We start from the raw sequence: 22,397 nt of genomic DNA on the forward strand, positions 1-22,397 counted from the left end.
ATATCGGGCCAGAAGGGAGCCCAAACCCTCCTGGCCACGGCGACCCCCTAACCCCACCCCGCACTACATTACGGGCAGGAGGGATCCCAGGCCCTCCTGCCCTCGACGCAAACCCCCCTCCCCCCCAACGACCGCCCCCCCCAAGAACCTCCGACCGCTCCCCCAGCCGACCCGCGACCCCCCTGGTGACCCCCACGACCCCCCCATCCCCCTTCCCCGTACCTTTGGTAGTTGGCCGGACAGACGGGAGCCAAACCCGCCTGTCCGGCAGGCAGCCAACGAAGGAATGAGGCCGGATTGGCCCATCCATCCTAAAGCTCCGCCTACTGGTGGGGCCTAAGGCGCGTGGGCCAATCAGAATAGGCCCTGGAGCCTTAGGTCCCACCTGGGGGCGCGGCCTGAGGCACATGGGCCCAACCCGACCATGTGCCTCAGGCCGCGCCCCCAGGTGGGACCTAAGGCTCCAGGGCCTATTCTGATTGGCCCACGCGCCTTAGGCCCCACCAGTAGGCGGAGCTTTAGGATGGATGGGCCAATCCGGCCTCATTCCTTCGTTGGCTGCCTGCCGGACAGGCGGGTTTGGCTCCCGTCTGTCCGGCCAACTACCAAAGGTACGGGGAAGGGGGGTGGGGGGGTCGTGGGGGTCGCCAGGGGGGTCGCGGGTCGGCTGGGGGAGCGGTCGGAGGTTCTTGGGGGGGGCGGTCGTTGGGGGGGAGGGGGGTTTGCGTCGAGGGCAGGAGGGCCTGGGATCCCTCCTGCCCGTAATGTAGTGCGGGGTGGGGTTAGGGGGTCGCCGTGGCCAGGAGGGTTTGGGCTCCCTTCTGGCCCAACTACCAAAGGTACGGGGAAGGGGGGTGGGGGGGTCGTGGGGGTCGCCAGGGGGGTCGCGGGTCGGCTGGGGGGGGGCGGTCGGAGGTTCTTGGGGGGGGCGGTCGTTGGGGGGAGGGGGGTTTGCGTCGAGGGCAGGAGGGCCTGGGATCCCTCCTGCCCGTAATGTAGTGCGGGGTGGGGTTAGGGGTCGCCGTGGCCAGGAGGATTTGGGCTCCCTCCTGGCCCGATATTGTTGGGGAGTCGGCGGTCCTTCGGGGGGAGGGATGTATCGGACGTCGGGGGGGGGCATCAGGCTTTCAGGATGGGGACAGACCTTCAAGGGGGGACAGTGCACGGAAGTCAGGGGGGGTGAACGGAGAGTCGGAAAGTCAGGGCGGGCGAAAGGAGCGTCGGGCAGCATGCGCGGTATACCCGTGAGCGCGGTATACCAAAGTTTTTGTACATATCGTGATTTCTGCGCGCTATACCCGTGTGCGCGTTTTATACGGGTGCGCGTTATTTGCGTGAAAATATGGTAGATATTTTTAATGATTTATTAGAAAAGGAGGGTTTAGATATTTTATGTATAACGGAAATATGGTTACTGAAATCTGATGTTGTGTTGGTAAAACAATGCTGTCCACCTGGATATAGCTGGCATTGGGCATGTCTAACTCGTAAGAGAGGAGGTGGTGGGGTTCTTGTTTTTTATAAGCTAGACCTGGCTTTTAACTTAGTAGATGTTTGTGTGAATGTCCAGGGTGAATGTTTGGTTTTGCAAAACAAAGATTTACGGCCTCTTTTATAAAGCTGCGCTAACGGCCCCGAAGCCCATAGAGATTTAAAGAGCCTCAGGGCTGTTGCCATGCGGCTTTGTAAAAGAGGTGGATAGTTGTGTGGTATATGTTCCGCCTGGAGTAAATAATTCTCAGGATTTTCCTTTTATTGATTTTCTGTTAAGCTGTTGTTGTGACTTTTCAAAGTTATGTGTATTAGGGGATTTTAATATTCCAGTAACATCAATGGAATGGGACCAAGTAGCTCAAGTAGGGAAATAGAGGCGATGTTTGCAGGTTTAGAATTAAAACAATTGGTAAACGGAGCAACCCATAGTGCTGGACTTGATTTTTTTGTCAAATGTATTATGTGATAGAGTGGTTAGAAGGCTAGAGATAAAGGCAGTTCCGTGGTCAGATTATTGCTATCTTTCATTTATGTTATCTCATGAGATTAAAGAGGTTACATCGGATACAGTTAAAATGAGGCCACACATTGATGTTGGCAAACTGATTAAGAAATGGCGGAAATAGACGATAGGAGACATCCTGATGAGGATGTCCAGCTCTGGAACTCCACATTACAACTTACGCTTGGTGCAATTGCACCTGAGGAAGAAGTTATTGTGAAAAATAATAGATTGCAGGCATGGAGTAAAGAAATTCCTGCTGAGGTTAAACAAGAATTGAGAAAAGCTGAAAGATTGTGGAGAGAACAAAAGGGTAGTGAGTATGAAGATTACTTGATTAGATTAGCAGAGTATAAGGTTTTATGTGACACCACGTGTAGTCATTTCATTCAGGGAAGAACACAACAAGCTTTGAATCGCCCTAGAGAGCTTTTTCATACTGTTCGATACCTCATAGATGGGGAGGGTATGCCTGGAAGTAAGATTAGTTTAAGGGCAAATAAATATGCATTATTTTTGGAGGAAAAGACAAATTGATTACAGTCTATTATTATGGACACCGATAATTCACAATGTGTAGAACGGCCATGGGACTGCTTCCATACAGTAGACGAAGTAGAGGTATATGAAGTTATTAAGATCCTAACTTCTACTCGGTCGGTGCATGATCCATGCAATACCAATATGATTCAATTGGTAGCACTCGAGGTTGCGCCATTTGTTGCATCTATAGTTAATAAATCGTTCGCTGATGGTATTTTTCCCGCAGATTGTAAAGTGGCAACAGTTAGGCCAGTATTAAAAAGGGAGGGCTTGATGTAACACAGATGTCTAGTTATAGGCCTATATCGGTTGTTCCTTTTGTTGGTAAGGTCCTTGAAAAGTTGATGTTGATACAATTAGAAAAGTATATACAGAATTCTGGCTGTTTGGATCCATTTCGTAGGGCTCACAGTGTTGAATTGGTATGCTTTCAGTAGTGGATAGTTTGAGGGAAGGTATGGATAGGCATTATGTGCTGCTTTCTAAACTGAAGAAGTTAGTAATGAAGGGAGCTGTATTTGATTGGTTTTCATCTTATTTGTTGGACAGATCATTCTGTGTAAGAGGGAAATGACATATCTAAACAGATTCCCAAAATAATAAATTCCTTCTTTATTGGTATCAGTTCACCCAAAACAACGAATCCCATTACTTCAGGCATGCCAATATCTCTACTTGCAGTCATCAGTTCCATTTTGGTAACATTCAATTTGAGACCATGTTGGGTCATCCACTCACATATCTTATCCATACAGTGGTTCAGTTGTGCTTCACTGTCATTTATCGAGCTTTCAATTGGAATAAAGAAGAGAATGTCATCAGGATAAATTCAATATTGTACCCCCAGCGTTTGAAAAATTTGCCCGAGGGATGGATGACATGTAAACATTAAATAATACCGCAGACAGTTCAGATCCTTCTACTGATCTTTTTACTAGCTGAGATTTCCCTTTAAATATGGGGCAACAAGTTTTGAACGTTGTTCATAAAAGTTATGCGCAGCTTCATCTGCTTTATAGATTGAAACTTCTTCTTACAACGTATGATTTTAGGACAGTGGTACAATCGTTGATTTTGAGTAAATTAGATTACTGTAATGGGGTGGTATGAAAGAGAGAGTGAAACTGGGTGAGGGCTGAGGAGGAGAAAACATACTGTCATATTTACACAATACGATGATGCGCATTTTGGCCCTCCCAAATATATAAAATATGGCCCTCAATTGAAAAAGGTTAGACAAGCCTAGATTAGTCATTAGTTTAGCATGGGGACTTCAGAGTGTTCCTGTTTAGTTACATAGTGGGTACATGGCTGAGGCTTCTACTACACAAAAAAAACCTTTTAATTTTGGAATTGTCAAAAATTTTAAAGCTCTGCTCTTTGTCTCCTTGCTAGAGAAAGCAATGTTCTTTGTTTTTCTTATTTTGATGTGTGTATCGTGTATTTATAAAGAAATGCCAGGTATTAGAGCAAAATGTTTCATGTTTCTTAGCTCTTCTGATTTTAGCTGTCTCTTGTTTTTTCTTTTAAAGCTCCAAATCCTACCTCCGTCATTCATTCCACAGCTACAAAATGTATTGATGTGCAGAAGAATCACCATAAAACCAAATGGTTTATGCCCTGGGGACCAAACCAGTGCGAGAAGATTAGCTCCTTCGATGAAGCTTTGAAAAGACAAATAGAAGCCAATGACATTGTGTTTGCTGTCCACATTCCCTATATTTCAAAGGAGATGAACCCCTGGTTCCAGTTCATGCTCTCAATCATGCAACTTGACATTGCCTTCAAGAGTAATAACTTCATACGTAAGTCTTGCATTTATTACTCTGGGCTTTTTTGAGTAAAATTCTATCTTGCAATTCCATTTATTTATGCATGCTTCCAGATTGCCTTACCGTGCTGTAGATCTCCAAGAGAGTTTACATTACAGGATTAACATTTAAAATGTGAAAGACATCACACCCCTGTCCTTCCAAGTCCCAACTGGCCTAGGACTCTGGCAATCCTGCTGTCCCCCTGCTTGATCCTCTGGGTATCTGTTCATGCATAGCACAAGAAATATGTATATAATATAAGCACTTAGCCTGCTTTTTTGGGTTTCTTGAAAAAGATTTCAAAACGTGGTCTGTGTCGGGACCTGTAATCGCATTCACTCAAGCATCAGAGATAAGTGTTTATTTATTATCACTTAGAAACTTTTGGTGATTAGTAATATAAATTAGCATATTTTCAGCGCATACGCAATGATTGAGTGGTGGGCCTCACTATAAGGATTTCGATCCTTGGTGGGGCTACACAATACTGAGCATATGTTAATAATAATAACTATTTTTCTATACTGCAATACCACAAATAGTTCAATGCGGTTTACAGAACAAGAGACTGTATATAGACATCGATATTACAGAAAGCTTCCAAAATTACATCAGCAAATTGAGATTAATCAAATTTAGCTTAGAGTGTTTAAAGATACATCAAGATAGAAATGGAGTCAGAGAAATTTATTGAAAAGGTAAGTTTTAATTGACTTTCTAAAAGTTTGATAAGAAAACGCATTTAGAATGAATTTACCGTAGTTAAACATTCGTTCAATTTGCCAGCCAGAAGGGCTCCGAGGTAGAATAACATTATTCGCCGATGATGCCAAACTGAGCAATGTAGTGAGCAAAAGCACAACAGACAAAAAAGCAATGGCAGACGATATGGTGCATGACTTACTTCTGCTGGAGCACTGGTCTATGTCCTGGCAACTCAGTTTCAATGCCAAAAAATGCAAAGTCATGCACCTGGGAAGCCAAAATCCATGCAAGATTTACACCCTAAATGGCGAGATCCTGATAAGAACTGAAGCAGAAGAGACTTAGGGGTGATTGTCAGGGAAGACATGAAGTCTGCAAACCAAGTGGAGCAAGCTTCATCCAAAGCAAGGCAAATCATAGGTTGCATACGCAGGAGTTTCGTCAGCCGTAAACCTGAAGTCATTATGCCACTGTATAGATCCATGGTAAGACCGCACCTAGAGTACTGTGTGCAATTCTGGAGGCCGCATTACCGCAAGGATGTGCTGAGACTGGAATCGGTCCAGAGAATGGCCACCAGGATGGTCTCGGGACTCAAGGAGCTCCCGTACGAGGAGCGGTTGGGGAAATTGCAGCTCTACTCACTCGAGGAACGTCGAGAGAGGGGAGATATGATCGAGACATTCAAATATCTCACGGGCCGCATCAAGGTGGAAGAAGACATCTTCTTCTTCAAAGGTCCCGCGGCAACAAGGGGGCATTCGTGGAAAATCAGGGGCGGGAAACTGCACAGTGACACTAGGAAGTTCTTCTTCACTGAAAGGGTGGTTGATCGCTGGAATAGTCTTCCACTTCAGGTTATTGAGGCCAGCAGTGTGCCGAATTTTAAGGCCAGATGGGATAGACATGTGGGATCTATTCGCAAAGATAGATAGGGAGGGTCACTGGAGTGGGCAGACTTGATGGGCCGTGGCCCTTATCTGCCGTCTATTTCTATGTTTCTATGAGATTATTTTTTTCCGTCAAAAAGTATACAGGAAGTCCAATAGAGATCATTTTTGCATAAAATAAAAATTAGAAAAAAGGTGAGCATACCCAGAGGATCAAGCAGGGGAGACATCAATATTGCCAAGAGTCGTGGGCCAGTTGGGGCTTGGAAGGACAGGGGTGTGGAAAAGCTCATTTTCCTTACCGCCATCTGCTGGCAGGAAGGGATAACACCAATTTATTCATGATGGTAAAGCCTGACTAAAGGAAAGGAAATTAGCAGGTATGACTAATTTTACCTTTTTAAAGTAGCTAGGAGGCTGATGGCTAGTGAGACTAAAAGTGAAATTTCAGTATACATTTTTTGTACTTTAGCCTCAAATGTTCCAGCCACATGAAAACAAAACAAAAAGACATTCTCCTCTCCAACCTCCACCCACTCATTTTTCCCTGGACAATCACATCCTCCTACAAACCTGTCTGATGATTTGAATTTCCATGGAAAACCTTTTTTTTAGTCTGTGTGCTGCTCATTCATTTCTTCTCTAGGCATCATGTGAGAGAGACTTTCCATGTTCATGGCCTACTTTAAGAATAATTCAGTTATGAATGTACAGCATATGAAAGATATGCAGATGAACAGCTAGCAGGGTAGATAACACTCCAGTGATTCAAAAAATGAAAATAGCATGTTTAGAAATTTAAGTTGGGTTTAGAAATTTTCAGAAAACATTTTTATGTTTAAAAAAAAAAAAAGCCTACCTGAGAGATATATAATAAATTCTGATTTTAATCCATGAGTGTGCCTGATCAGCCCTTGCAAGTAGCATACATGCGCACACGCTAGTACCTCTATAAGCAAAGGATGAAGATTACATAGTTCAGGGAGATGCAGTAGATTTGAGAATCGGGGATATAAATAGAAGGGACAAAAGAAAGGAAAGGAATAGAAAGCAAATAAGAATGTGTATTTCTGTAGTACAGAGGAATAAGTTCACCATTTTGAATGTATCTTCCGTTGATTTTAGATCTATTGAGAAAATTGAAGAACAGAAAACCTACATAATAGCAAGTCACAAGAGACCCCCGTATGTAAATATTTCAATAAGGATTTGCTGAGTACTTAGACTCAGGCAGGGGTCCTCAAATCCAGTCACCTAGGATCCACATCCCAGCCTAGTTGTCAGGATTTCCACAATGAGTATGTATGAAATCTATTTGCATGCAATGGAAGCAGTGAATGCAAATAGATCTTGCACACTTTCATTGTGGAAATCCTGAAAACCAGGCTGGGATCTGAAGCTTAAGGATTAGATTTGAGAATCCTTTGCCATAAGGTCTCTCTCCAGTGTTAGATAGCAATGATGATCAGTCTCATTCCATCCCCAGAAAAATCCTGCTTGCCCTGATGAGGGCAGTTCAAAAAAAATTGGCACTAGCCTTGCTTAAAGGGTGGGGGGAGGGCATTTTTCAGACGTTTTTATAGAGTTTGAACTGCTGCATGTTTCCCCAGAGGGGATATATGTATTTTAGCCAGAACTACTGTTACAAGCAGTCATTGATGTTATAAGATTCCTATCTAATGGATGTCTCTTGTACCCCTGAGGCAGGCACCAATGCCGAAACACGGACCGTGTCGGGTCTATAACACAAATTGAATTTAATATGTGATAGAGACTGTTTTATTGGTTCTTAATAAATATTTATTCATCTGCTTTATCTCTGGTTGATGTGCACTGTTCCATCCCCACTTTTGCATTTTTTGTTAGTTTCCCATGGGGGTTTGCTTCCTTGCTTTTCCTCTGCATTTTTTTCAAAAGTGGGATACGCCATATTGGTTGGTTCTGATTAGAGAATGACATGGGGACAAATTTGTCCCCATCCCCGTAGGAACTCAGTTTCCCCCGTTCCATCCCCACGAGTTTTGTCACTCTCCCTGTAAGCTCTGCCGTAACCGCACAAGCCTCAAACACTTATTTTAAAGTGTTTGAGGCTTGTGCAGATGAGGACGGAGTTTGCAAGAATGAGGCAGGGACAGGAAAAGAACTCGACGGGACGGGAAAATGAGTTTTTTTGGGGATGGGGGACAGTTCTGATATGTAGTGGAGTACAATTGTTACACTTAAAACACTGACCTACCAATATTGTTTATAAGTTTGTAGAATTTTTGCCTATTCTTACCCTGCCTGTACATACACGCAGATAAACTGCCATGAAGTCCTCTTATAAAGTTATCCCTCCTAGCACCCAAATTTAGTTGGCTTAATACTGTCACTATGGTGTCTGTAATAAAATAACTTGGAAACAGGTGCCATATCCCAAAATGATTGGGAGTGCCAACTTTGAAACAATTTTTCCTTCCAGACAGGATGAAGGGGAGGGGGTGCTCAGCATCCAGGGGCATGCACAGAGTTGGCTCCTGTGCCAAGATTCCAAGTTTATTAAAAGTTTGATATCCCGCTTTATCAAAGTCAAAGCGGCTTACTTAATAAAATCCAAAATTCATGAGGGAAATCACACACTGATCAACAGACAAAATGAAACAAGGTTAGACCTGAGGGTATGTAGGGAAGAAATACAATGTTTGGTAGAAAAGATATACAATAAAGGGAGAATGCGATAGGGAGGGGAAGCAATCTTTATTCTGCATGGGAAAGTGTCTAAAAATGTTTATAGATTGCAGGTGTCTCTGAAAGATAAGAAAATATACCAAGGTTGTATCCAGGCTAAGCTGATATACAAAGGAGGAAACTTGCCAGCTCAAAAAAGAAACAGAAAAATGAAAAATGGGTTTGCAAATGAGGGAGCCATGACCATATTCATATAGCGAACTAAGGAATGGAGGAAGTGTTCTTTTAGAGTATTAATGCTGAGGTTTTATGAAATGATGAGCCTGAAATATTAGAGTCTGCATTTTGGTAGCTCTCAGACTTGAAGAGAGGAATGGCTGCATTGTCTCATGATTAAAGTGATCATTTATTTACTAATTTTCAGTCCTGCCCCAGCCCCCAATTTCTTCCATTCATTTTTCATGTACATACAATATCTTATTAATTCATAATGGTAACCATAAAATTTTTAAAAAACACAGAGCACAATGTATGCAGAGAAAATGTTAATTATCATTTGTATTTGGGGATTTTCAAAGAGGTCAAGACAGATGACTTTAAAATATGCATTGTATTGAATTTTATTTTTCTTTGTTCATTATGTTAATATAATGATTGAAAATTATTAAAAAAATAAATAAATATATATGTGTGTATGTATGTGTATATATATATATATATATATATATATATATATATATATATATATATATATATATATATATATATATATATATATATGTGTGTGTGTGTGTGTATATGCAATGTCACCTCAGTAACGACTATATAGAAAAATAGACAACCATAGTGCAAAATATAGACAACAAATATAAATTCTCAAAACTTGACACATTTTGATCACTAAATTGAAAATAAAATCATTTTTCCTACCTTTGTTGTCTGGTGAGTCTCTGGTTGCACTTACTTCTGACTATGCATCCTTTCTTTCATTTCTTTCTCTCTCCCTGCCTCCCCTCCCCCCCAAGCCACCTCCGTCGACTTATCCAAGCCACCACCACAGCAACAGGCCAGGTGCATGCAACCACTACACAAGCCTTCCCCCGACGTCAATTCTGATGTCAGGTCAGCCAGGCAGCGATTGGCTGGCCCGGACCTTCTTGACGTCGGTGGGGAAGGCTTGTGCATTCTCCGCTCACACCTGATCTGTTCCTGCGTTGTTTTTGTCGCCTTTGTTTTGGGCACCCCTGCGCTAGGGTGTACACTGCAGTGGGTTGCTCAAAAAATGGGACATTTCGGTGTCCCAAAACTTCTTTGAGACAACAGGACAAGCTAATTAAAAATGGGACGTATGGTCACGTTACTCATGCTGGATGTTTACCCTAAGCCACACAGACTCACCTCCTGCCTAAATGATTTGACATTGAGGGGCTGCCAGAAGCTGCTGTTGGTGTGTTGGGGGTTTTTCGTTAGACATTTTATCATCATTCCTAGTTTATGTATCTTGAAACATTAAAAATGTGGTGGGATTGATTAATCCTCTGTTACTGCTGTTAATGTACCCAATCTTGTCCTGTCTAGTTCACAAAAAAATGCAAAGGATAATATATTTAGGAATATATGTATTTTTTTTTTTTTTGTATTTTTTTAGGTGTGTAGATCTCTAGTGAGCCAGGAGCCACATGCATAGACCTGCTCTTAATACTTCCTATCCTGAGGAGAGTGTGGTGTAGTGGTTAGAGCTTCAACCTCAGCACCCTGAAGTTGTGGGTTTAAACTCCATGCTGCTCCTTGTGACCTGGTTTATAACTCCTGAGCTCCTTTGGGAGGATGGGCAAAAAAATTGACTAAATAAAACTTGTAGTGAGGGATGCGTGTGTGCAAACAGGGCTTGATCTCAGCTTGCAGTAATAAGCCTCCTTCACATGAGGTGTGGCAAAAGCATAGTCTCTCTGAATAAGACTGGCCAGGCTCCAGCAATAACACAGCTGTTTGAAAGGGTTTAGTCACCAGGGCAATGGATGCCACTCTCTGAGGGAATGCTGGCATGTTCAGTGCGGTGACATTTATCTGGCTGGCAGAGACCCTGAAAGTGGGAGCAGCTGTGATAAGCTGGTTTCTGCCTGTAAGAGTCCCCTTGTTTCCAGCTCTCTGATGGAAAGTTCCTTTATGAAACCTGTTCCTTCACTCACAGTGCAGTCGGATCCTACGCCTACCTGCTAATGGGGAAGACTTGTTTTGGTAATGGGTCAACCTGTAAACTCTACCATGTATATTGGTATTCCCTAGTATGTGTCAAATTAGGATAAAACCTGTACCTATGGCAAATTGTAACCTGTAATGCCTACTGAGCTCTTTGGGGACTGACCATTATGCATGTTGCTTGCGCTTTTGCATTCTTTTTCTCCCATTTCAGATTCTTTCTTGGTGTCCCTGTGTATTGAGTATCCCACGGTGACGCTGGTGCATGATCCCCTTCAAGGTTTGCTAGTACTTGGGACAGTGGTTTCAGCGCTTCTGGATCTAAGGGAAGTTGTTCCATTTGCTTCATGGTGCCCAAAATGAAAGCAGGAATTGATCAGACTAACGCTGGATTTCATATGACTCTCTTCGTTTCTCGAAGTTGAAAATTTCCAAAGGGAACTGTGAGATTCTTTAAATTTTCACATGTGGCCACCATATCGGCAGTATCTGCGCTTGGTTGTTCTCGAGCAGTGCTTTAGATTTAAGCAGACTTCATTTGGCCTAGCCTAAGGGAAGTTATTCCATTTACATCATGGTGCCTTAGATGGGGTAGTTGGTCAGATGGGAACTGGCTCTAATTATGGTAAATTAGTTTCTTAGAGTTAGACATTTCCAGAGAATGGCTGGGAGCATATTTACAATTTTGCTATGGCCACCGAATTTGCTCTATCTTCGCTTAGCTCTCATTGAGCAGTGCTATCAGTTTTGGCAGATGCCGTTTGGCCTCGCCACGGCTCCATGAACATTTTAGAATATTAGGGCAGTTAGTAGTAGTGGCGTTTTGGCGCAGATCGGAGATTCAGGTATTCTTTCTTAGAAGACTGCTGGATTCAGATGTCTTCCAGTCGGGTGGATTTGTCAGACACAAACGGGTGATCTCTTTTATTTGAACTTATTTTCTTCAATTCTTTGGATGTGAATCTTCACTTTTCCAAAGAGCTCATTTCTCCTGGACTAATTCTTGGAATATTAGGGGATGTTGTTCACGTAGGAGAGGAATGGGTTTCTTCCCAGAGACTGAGGCGACAGATTACAGTCTCAGGTTTGCCTTCTTCAGTCACCTAGAACATGAGTATGGGATTCTGTACAGGTTCTTGGATCTAGGGTTGTGATTCCACTGGGAACTTTGGCTTGCTTTCACATGTGAATGCTCCAGCAGTCGCTTTTGTTCCTGTGTTTCCCGGTATTTCAAGGCTCCAATTGTAGTATCTAGTAGGCTCCTCGAGAATCGCTCATTGGTGGTGGCTCATTGGTGGCTCAGCGAGATTGGTGGCTCATTGGTGGCTCGCTCATTGGTGGCTCAGCGAGATTAATTTTTTTCAAATGCATGCCTCAGTCTTTGCTGGACTGGCTCAAATTCACCAAACATCCCAGGCTGTCGGGTTGGGGGGCGCCGTTCCTTCAATCCTCAGCACAAGGAGTCTGATATTAAGAGGAGACTCCATACTTGTTCATTCTTCTGGACTGAAGCATGGTCAGGCTACTGTTTCAGGAGTTTTTGCCCATTCCTCCGGAATGACGATGAAAGGTCTTTTAGGACAGGGCTGAGACAGTGGTATTTCTCTACAGCCAGGAACGTATGTGATGTACTCAGTTGGTGAGTAAAGTACTTGTTCTACTTCAATGGGTGGAATCTTATCTTCCTCTTTTGTCAGCACTTCATTTTACAGGACAGGAAAAGGGTTTGGATAGACTTTCTCACCACAAAATCTGAGCATGGACCATCTATTGTAGGTTGACAGTTACAGCGCTGTGTTCGCCTTTCCATGCTTTAGAAAGCATGATTAGTAGTAGTGGCGAAATCTTCTACATCCTGGAAATTGGAAACTTTTGATCAGGCCTTGTATTTGCTTTGTATGGAACTAGCCTCGTCTTGGATTCAAACCTTCCTAGCTTCTTCAGCAGACAGAGGAGGTAGCAGTGTTGCTTCTTTCTCGCCTCTGTTTTCTCTTTTTACGTGTTTTCCCCTGGCTGATTGGATTAATTTGCCAGCTCGCTTTCGGGGCCATCCTTGCTATGCGGATCTGTGGGGCCTTCGACAACCGAACTGTTGAGATTCCTGGTAACTCCAGATTTACTCACCTAGGGTTCAATCACTCTGGATATTCGTCCTACTTTGATATTACGACTTAGCTTGTGCAAAGTCATGGCTGAAGTGTATGGGTTATGCAAAGCAGGTTGTTTCTTCTCTTATCCAGGCGATGCAGACGTCTTCTCCTGTGGTTTATGCTTCATTTTGGAGGTTTTTCCTTTCTTGGGTGCTTCTCAACATTTGCACCCTTCCAGAGTTCTCTGTTTTCTATTGTTTCTTTTTTGGCACATGTGGATTGCTGAGGGCTAAGCATTCACTTCACTCCAGCATCAAGTGCCAATCTTAGATTGTTACAAGGGCTAGGTATCTCGCTCTTCACTTTCTTCTCAGCTTCATGTGGTTCAGTTCCTCAACGGAGTACAGTATATTCATACACCTCTTATGGTACAGTCTTCAGGTTCTTCTTCGCAGTTTACCGAAGGCTTCATTTCAACCTTGTCTTTTGAGACTCTAAAAGGCTGTGCCATTGAACACGGGGTTTCTTTTGGCCATGGCTTCAGTTCAGTGGTTTTGTTGCAGGCCTTGTTCGGCGGGGATTCCTTTTTCTGATTTGCAAATTTTGGGGTGTCAGTTCGGTCTGTACCACGTTTTCTTTCTAAGGAGAGGTCATATGTTCTTTTATGCCACTCTCACTTTTCCTTCCTTCTTCCTGGGAGGAGAAATGGGGAGATGTGCTTTTATTCACTGCATTTTTTTTTTAAGTGCGTAGCGTTCTCCGCGAGCTAGGTTTCTAACGACTTTTTGTTGTTTAGATCACCTTTTTGTATTCTTCAAGGGACGCCTCAAATGTATGGTTCGATGGGTCCAGGAGGACATTATTTACGCTTGCTTGATGGCAGGGAAGCGGTTGGTGAAAGAATTTCATGCCCATTCCGCCAGAGCGATGGTTACTTCTTGGACTCAGTCCAGAGGTTTTTTCCTTGGAGGAGTTTTGTCTCGCGGCTCCTTGGTCTTCCGAGAGTGCTTTATCTCAGCATTACCGGTTGGATGTGGTGGCGCATGCGGTAGATGCATTTAGTGCTTCGGTTGTTGCGGAGGTGGCGTTTGCTTCCCACCCAGATTTAGGATTGCTTTGCTACATCCCATTGGTCTCTGGATTCATCTGCTGCTGTTGCTAAGGAAGGAAAAATTATGTTCTTACCTGTAAAATTTCTTTCCTTTAGACGCAGCAGATGAATCCAGAGCCCCACCCTTTCTGGATATTGTCTGTCGGTTTTTTCTTTTGCAACTTTTGAAGTTTGTTATTATTGATGGTTGTATTCTGTATTATTGCCTTTTGATATTTGTTATGGGAAAGAAGTTTTTTACATGCTATGCCTATTGATGGTTACGGATGTTTGGGCAAGGAGCTATACTGAAGATACAGGAGGTGTGCCAGCCAATAGGACCACCTGCTAATCAGTTTCTCTATCTCCGCCTGCTGGTAGATGTGTGCTATCCCATTGGTCTCTGGATTCATCTGCTGCGTCTTAAGGAAAGAAAATTAACAGGTAAGAACATAATTTTTCCTTCTACAAGAGCGGTGGCAAATTCTTGGGCAGAATCCAGATACTTTTCTCTGGAAGGGCTTTGCAGGAGAGCAACGTGGTCCTTGTTGCATATGTCGGTACATTCCAATGCTTTGGCGCATCAGTTATTGCAGAGGCTTCTCTCCCTACTTAAGGACTGCTTTGCAACATCTCACTAGTCTCTGGATTCATCTGCTGTTAGCGCTTAGGAAGGAAAAATTGTCTCACCTGATAATTCTCTTTCTTCAGACGCAGATGTTATTCAGAGTAGTTATGTGGAATCCCTCACTATCAGGGGTTGTAATTAGGCTGTTTTCTTTGTATTGTTACAAGTTCAAATTTAACAGTATGGGAAAGGAGTTTTTTTCTTGGTTATCAAGTTCCTGATGCTTTGGCACGAGCCATAGTGATTGACCAGGAGTCATCCAATAAGGCAGCGTTCAACTCGGTACTCTCTATTGCCACCTGCTGGTAAATGGGACACAACCAGGAAAGAAAATTAGGCATTGCTTTGTTAAATAAGCAAGATAAACATTAGCCTTGACTTCTTTTCAATTATTTATAGTATTTTTTTTGCTGAGATGTTAGTTTTTCAAGTTTCAGAATCAAGGTGTACATGGGAACATAATCTGGTCCCCAGTCTATCCCCTGCCAGCCCTGTAGTATTAATAACTGGGTTTTTTTTTTTTACCAACACCACGGATTCTCCTGGGTTTCCTGTTGTCCCATCACCATGTACACTTCTGTTCACCACATGCCTTATCTGGAACGATCTTCCGAAGGCTGTTATAGGGGAAAGCACCCTTCATGGATTCAAGAAAGGGTTGGATAAGTTCCTACTGGAACAGAACATATTCAGGTAAGGCAAGACTCAAATAGGGCACTGTTCTTTGACCTAAGGGCTGCGGCGTGAGCAGACTGCTAGGCACGATGGACAACTGGTCTGACCCAGCAGCGGCAATTATGTTCTTATGAGTGGAAAATTTCTCCTACCTATTCTGTTCTTTAAATTGGAATTATAGATCCCATTTTGACTGTCGTCTTTATTTTCCTTAGGATCTTCAAATCTCCATAATAAAGACTTAAATGTGTGAGAGGGGTGCAGTTTCATTCAGGGTGGTGGCTATTTTTCCACAGCTTGCCTGCATGGCTGGAAGCGAGTCACAGCTCTCAGGAGAAGCTTATGTTCTCTGGCTTCTGGGGTTTAAGGCTGTCCTGGCATCCTGCTGTTTTAATTGCTGCTTCCCAAGCTTCAGATAAGTTTTGCTAGCAGATTCCTGTTGTTTCACAGCTGCTTTCAAATGGGTTTTATTTAGATCAGTTCCACCACACTCCCCATTCTGTGATATGTATGCCTTAGGTTTTTTTGTAAGGGATGTAAATCTGCAGGATTGCTAGAATAATAAGGCCTTTCAGGAAGAAAGTTTCTGTGCTCTGGGACTGCTATTTCCCATTTTAATGAAATGAAAGTGGCTAACTTTGGATTACACAGAATTTTTTTTAAAGCAGTCTGCCAGTCAAGAGGGGGGGGAAAGCTCTCTTACATTCATGAAAGAAATAGCCTGCAGTTACGTTGCAGCACTGTGTTTCTTGAAAGGAGTTTGTTTTGCTCTGGTGCATATGCCAGATATGTAGCCAAGGGAAATCCTGGTGAGAGGCATGGGCCCTTCCACTTTGTCACAGTTCCCCTTCACCCTGCCAGACTACACACTCGGCAGCAGGTCTAGAGCCAGGACAAAAAGGAAGTGTGGGATTGCACTGAAATGCTGCAGTGTCCCCACCCACTTCCATATTTATTTATTCAATTTTCTATACCGTTATCCTAGGAGAGTTCAGAACGGTTTACATGCATTTATTCAGGTACTCGAGCAGTTTTCCCTGTCTGTCCTGGTGGGCTCACAATCTATCTAATGTACCTGGGACAATGCGGGAATTAAGTGACAGGGTCCCAAGGAGCAATGTGGGTTTGAACCCACAACCCCAGGATACTGAGGCTGTAGCTTTAACCACTGCACCATTCTAGAAATCAAAATGTAGTAAAAGTGAGCCAAATATAGGACAATCAAGCCATTGTGACATCACTGATGAGGTTGGCTCTTATTGGTGGAATGAGGCATTATGATGTCACAATACTAGCTCTGGTTATCAGAGGCTGAAACTTTTCACACTATTTATTTATTCAATTTTCTATATTGTTCTCCCAAGGGAGCTCAGAATGGTTTACATGAATTTATTCAGGTACTCAAGCAGTTTTTCCTGTCTGTCCTGGTGGGCTCACAATCTATCTACTGTACCTGGGGCAGTGGGGGATTAAGTGACTTGCCCAGGGTCACAAGCAGCAGTGTGGGTTTGAACCCACAACCTAAAGGTGCTGAGGCTGTAGCTTTAACCACTGCACCACACTCTACCCATGATGGCAGATAAAGGCCAAATGACCCATCCACAGTAACCATTATCTCTTCCTCTCACTTTAAGAGATCCCACGCTTTCTTGAAATCGGACACAATCTCTGTCTCTACCACCTCTTCTGGGAGACTGTTCCACGCATCTACCACCCTTTCTGAAAAAAGTATTTCCTTAGATTACTCCGGAGCCTGTCACCTCCTTAACTTCATCCTATGCCTTCTCATTCCAGAGCTTCCTTTCAAAGGAAAGAGACTCGCCTCATGCGCATTTATGCCACTTAGTTATTTAAACGTCTCTATCATATCTCTCCCTGGTGTGCTCTAGCATCCCCTTCCCAGTGGTTTTCAACCTAGTCCTCAGGAACCACCTGGCAGGATTATGTGCTGAAACGCTGCTGTATCCTTACCCACTCCTGAAGTGGGTGGAGATGTGATATCCTTTTCAATTATGTGCATGTGTGGAAGGCCTGATGAGTCATTCTGGCTGTTGGCATTCCATTGAGTTCCAGCTGTCTGCCCCACTGTGGCACAAAAGCTACAGTAGCAACATGGGGGGACATGCTGGACCACTGGGGGAGGGGTTAAAGGGGGTGGTGCAAGACAGGGGATGCTGTACTATGGAGGAGAGATGAAACGCTGGACCACCAATGAGGAAGGGAAGGAAGATGCTAGATTGGGAGGGACAAATGCATGGATGGGAGGAAGAAGGAAATAGAACTTAGGAGGTGGTAAAAGGGATATACAGAGACTGGGTGGGGATAAAATGCAAGAGAAAAGGACTGACGAGGATAAACAAGAGGAAGAGTGGGGGTTGGTGAATGGGCGAGAGATTAAAAAAAGGGCTGGAGTTGGTGGTGAGTACATAGGGGGTAAATCAAGAGTGGGTGAAAAACAAAAGGCAATATACTGGAGAAAGAAGCGAGATTGAAATTGTGAGGGCCGAGGAGAGAGTGAGAGTACGAATATGGGTCAGGAAGGGGATGAGAGAAGAAGATAATAATAACTTTATTTTTTCTATACCGCCATAATCTTGCGACTTCTAGGCGGTTCACAGTGAAGAGAGCTGTGCAATCAGCAAATTACAGCGTACAAATAGGGAAGATGTCACTGAGCAGTCAGTGATTACAGAGTAAAAATTAGTAAGAAATATAATATTAACGTTACAGTGGAGGGGGCTGGATAGCCAGCGAATTTCAGAATACAAATGGTGAAGAAGTCTGAACAGTCAGTGAATACAGAATACAATTAGTGAGAATACGCAGTATCAACATGTTGAGTAATAGTTTTTTAAAAAGGGGGGAGAGTTGTCTGACTAGGAAATAAATCTATTGAACAGAGCAGTCTTAATTTTTTTCCGAAAAGCGCCGTAGGTCGACCTGGCTCTATCGATGAAATTGCCTAGCCAGGTTTGCTGTTTGGGTCATTCCATGTCAAGTGATCAGATTCTTGGAAAGTGCCCTGCATGACCATCACGGATTTTGATGAAACTTCATATGCAGAGTCCACCATGTCTCAAACGAACTTTGGTAAAGTTTTAGTTTCGCCTGTGGAATATTTGTGGAGATATAGCCATTTGTTTGACCCCATACCACAATGAAATACAGTACGACAATGACATTCTGACAACTTTGAGACACAATATCTCCCGAGCTGTGTTTCCAAAAAAACTGAAACTTAGCTACCCTGCACAACTTTTTGAGCTCTGTTCATTGCTACCAATAACAATTTTTGCCAAGCACTGATTGAATGCCTGAATTACAGTAAACTTGGCCGAAAAAATTAGTGCTCCAAAAAAAGTCAAAGTTTGACATTACTTAGCTCCCACAATAATTGAGTAATAAATGCGAAATTTGGCGCATAATGTCTCAGTACAACGTTGTTTTCAAAAGTACAATTTCAACCTCCAAGCTCTTTCCATTAGTTTACAAATTAAGTGTAAAGTTGCTAATTTGTGTAAAAAGGCCCAAAATAAGGTATTTTCAGCCTGCTTTTACAGAAAAATACCTTTTAGAAACTCTTTCAAATCAGTCTCATTAGAAAGCATATTTCAAACCCCCTAGAAAAGTGGACTTCATTTTTCAACGCAGGTTAACAATGGCTGAAAAAGGGGGACAAAGTTGGGAGACATTGCCACGGCAACAACATCTATTTCAACATAATTCTGTCATTTTTAAAGTTACAGTTTTGTATTGACGTAGTATTACTACTACTCTATTGCGTTGGTCCATGGTGACATTGTCACTACCAGTTCAAGAGTTTGAACTGGCAACCCCATCGCCATAGGGGTCACGCCCGATAGCTGTGCAATACCAGCCACGGGTGGGCCACTTCGTCCAGGTTCCCAAGCCTCGCATTTGGTTTCTTTGTCAAGGTTCCAAAGCCTTTTGTTGGTATCTTTCTGGTTCCAAAGCCAATGATTAGGGTGTCTTATCCTAGGTTCCCAAGCCTAAATTGGGTATCTTATATGGTTCCCAAGCCGAAGTGAAGTCCACTTTGATTTTAACTGCCAGCAATCTTTATAACATTCTGTTAAATTTTTGAGCCACTTTCTTCAATGCAGTTTCTGGAAATTGATATTGGCGGCCGGATGATGTAACTGAAGGGGCACAAAGCATGCAGATGAGGTGTTGCTCTGGAACCCAACAAACGTCTTGCCTTTCTGGCCAATAAAACGAATGAGCTGGACCGTGAAGATGCATAAATTTTATCAATGCATCATTTTGTTCAATTGAGACTTCAACAACGTTGCCTATCCACCATTGATTATCGTAAGTACAGGCAACGTAGCAACCAGGAAAGATTTCGGACACTTTCAAATTTGGAATGGCAGTATCAGAAATTTTGGCAACAAAATTTATTGTGTCATTTGAAACTTTGCTGACACGAACCGAGTGAGTCAACTGGTACAAATTGGTGGTGCTCTCTGGTACCGGCTACTGTGCTGCTTTCATGCCATCTTTCTTCTTGAAACTTTTTGCTTTCTTCAATTTCTTCTTTTGGAACATAAATGTATTTAACTCCGTGTATATTTTGGTCACAAAAGTTAAATAGATCCTTTGGCGTCAATATTTGATCCGTTGATGGTCTTTGGAGGCTAGCCTGGGCAGCCAGTTGTTTAGTTGTTCCACCAACTCCATCGCAGGGTGATTTTCCGTGGCTAGTTCCAAAAAAAATTCCATTCAGCCTCAATGTTGAAATCATTTCTGTGATTGCACAAATTCACAAAGTTCTTGTAGTTTTTATATTGTGCAGCTGAGCCGTCACTGAAGTAGTATATTTTGGTAATGTTTGTTTGAGTTACCAAAAATTCGATCAACTTTTGAATAAACACGTGTACAGATATCGTATCATGTTGCATATGATCAGAAATAATGCAACAGTTTACAACTTGCAATGTGCCCACTTCATTGAGGTAATACGCAACAAAAGGATGTACCGTAGCTTGTGAATTTTCCCAGTGAAAGCCTTGGGCGGCATCCTGTACAACAAATGAGTAATTTTCAGCGAAATCCATCAAAACAATCATTTCCGTTTCTTTTAAGCCTGTCTTCAACATCTTCAAATATTCACTTTGATGTTTTGAAATGAAATGGTGGCTTGTCAACTTCCAAATCTTGCTTGCAAGTCTTTCAATAAAGTTGTCCATGGTTAGTACGCTTGTTTCTAATGTTTCACGGTCAGCGTGAACCCATTGCTTAAATTTTATTGATTCTTCTGGATCTAAATCCTTGAATATTTCTTCCAGGTATGCTGTTAGTGCTTCTTCACCAGGGCAGTTTTGACATCGTTGTAGCATACAATCCTTGACATTTAGGTCGCACACAGTTTTTTCCATAAGAACTTTGTAGTTCTCTTTGACATTGGCGCCTTGTAGCATGAGCTTTACATTTTGATGTATCGTGCAGACACACACGGAGTGTGCACCTGATGCACCAACGGTTACACACCACTTTGGCCTGAGCTCACATAATTTGGAAAAACCAATTTCAGTTCCGTATTTGTTACAGTACACCACGTACAGCTCTTTTAAATTACACAACAGCAGCCGCTTTTGCTTTTGTACTTTTAAACTATTGAGGCGGACTGAAATGCAATCTTTTTTGCCAGGACATATTCTGCTGAATTCATCGTCTTCGTAAAAATCTTGAACTCTATTTGCAATTTCTTTTGGAAGGGACTTGCCAATTTTTGCATCAGGTATAGAACAAATGCCTTTCTCTTTCTTTACTTTTTGGGCTGTTCTGACCATGCGCTCTGAAACGCCAAACTTCATTGCTGTTTCCTTTATTGACCAACTTTTTGGGGCCATCGTCAATAATTGAACTTTCATTGACCTGTTGGATATTGCAATTTTCGTTTTCATTTCTTCAATGAGGTCAGTGTAATCTTCACATAACTTGCATTCTACAGACTGACGAGACGGCCCAACTTCTTCAGCTGAAACTGGCTATCACAATCTTCTTGGCTATCACATTCTACACACGTTCAATTTTTCGTATCATATAGCCGGCTTTATCGCTACTAGCTAACCTTTGAATTTTCAATGGAGAGGTTCCTAAAGCAGTCAAGCTTTGATCAACTGCATCGGAGATGCTGATATCAAAATCGTCTGAAGATGAAGATGCTGCAGTAGCTTCACTCATTGAAACGTATTGGGCTTTGCACCTACTGCAAAGTTTCTGACCTGGCTTGATATTTATTTTTGCCACTTTTCTAAAATCATTAGACATGGCAAGATCGACTTTTAACAATCCACTTTGAACAATGTGATTTTTCTTTTCAAATGGATTACAACACGATGTTTGCTTTAATTCGTATTTGTCGAGATACTTTGCTTTGTGGTGGAGGCAGATTTGGTCTTTATCCATCAGTTCAACTTCAGAGCGCCGAGTGATAAGCAATTTTTCATCAGTTGACAAATTATGTAAAAAAATGAGCCCACATTTTTTAGAATAAAATGTGCCGTCATGACACTTTGACAACAATTTTTGCCCAATGGCACAGTCTGGCAGAAAAGGATTATTATTAGTCGATTCGTTGGCATCCATTTTAAACTGAATTAATAATAATGTGGATCTGAAAAAGAAAACAAGTTGTAATTTGTGATCTGCATGCAACAAAATTATCACCTCAATTTCTAGTTAGGAATAATCATTAATTAAGAACCCTATAATTGTACCCAAAGCTTGAGTAAAAATAAACAGGGAAAAACAGTGTGAAAAGTGACATAATTGTAAGTTGAAACGTAGGCCGTTGCCATGGTGACATCTCCCAACTTTGTCCCCCTTTTTCGGGCATTGTTAACCTGCGTTGAATAATGAAGCCCACTTTTCTAGGGGGTTTGAAATATGCTCTTTCTAATGAGACTGATTTGAAAGAGTTTCTGAAAGGTATTTTTCTGTAAAAGCAGGCTGAAAATACCCTATTTTTGGCCTTTTTACACAAATTAGCAACTTTACACTTAATTTGTAAACTAATGGAAAGAGCTTGGAGGCTGAAATTGTACTTTTGAAAACAACATTGTACTGAGACATTA

The 22,397-nt window shown here is 42.4% G+C and overlaps 1 protein-coding gene across 3 annotated transcripts in view; it reads left to right on the forward strand.

Moving 5' to 3' along the window:
• The window catches only part of WLS (Wnt ligand secretion mediator), a 121,543-nt gene that overhangs the window by 65,271 nt on the left and 33,875 nt on the right, over positions 1-22,397 (forward strand). For all 3 annotated transcript variants that reach the window (XM_033916412.1, XM_033916413.1, XM_033916411.1), the window contains exon 2: positions 4,072-4,344. In XM_033916412.1, coding sequence (XP_033772303.1) covers positions 4,072-4,344 — 273 coding nt within the window. The remainder of the gene's footprint in view (positions 1-4,071; positions 4,345-22,397) is intronic.

The sequence above is a fragment of the Geotrypetes seraphini genome, chromosome 12 (genome assembly GCF_902459505.1).
Source record: "Geotrypetes seraphini chromosome 12, aGeoSer1.1, whole genome shotgun sequence".
Lineage (NCBI taxonomy): Eukaryota > Metazoa > Chordata > Amphibia > Gymnophiona > Dermophiidae > Geotrypetes > Geotrypetes seraphini.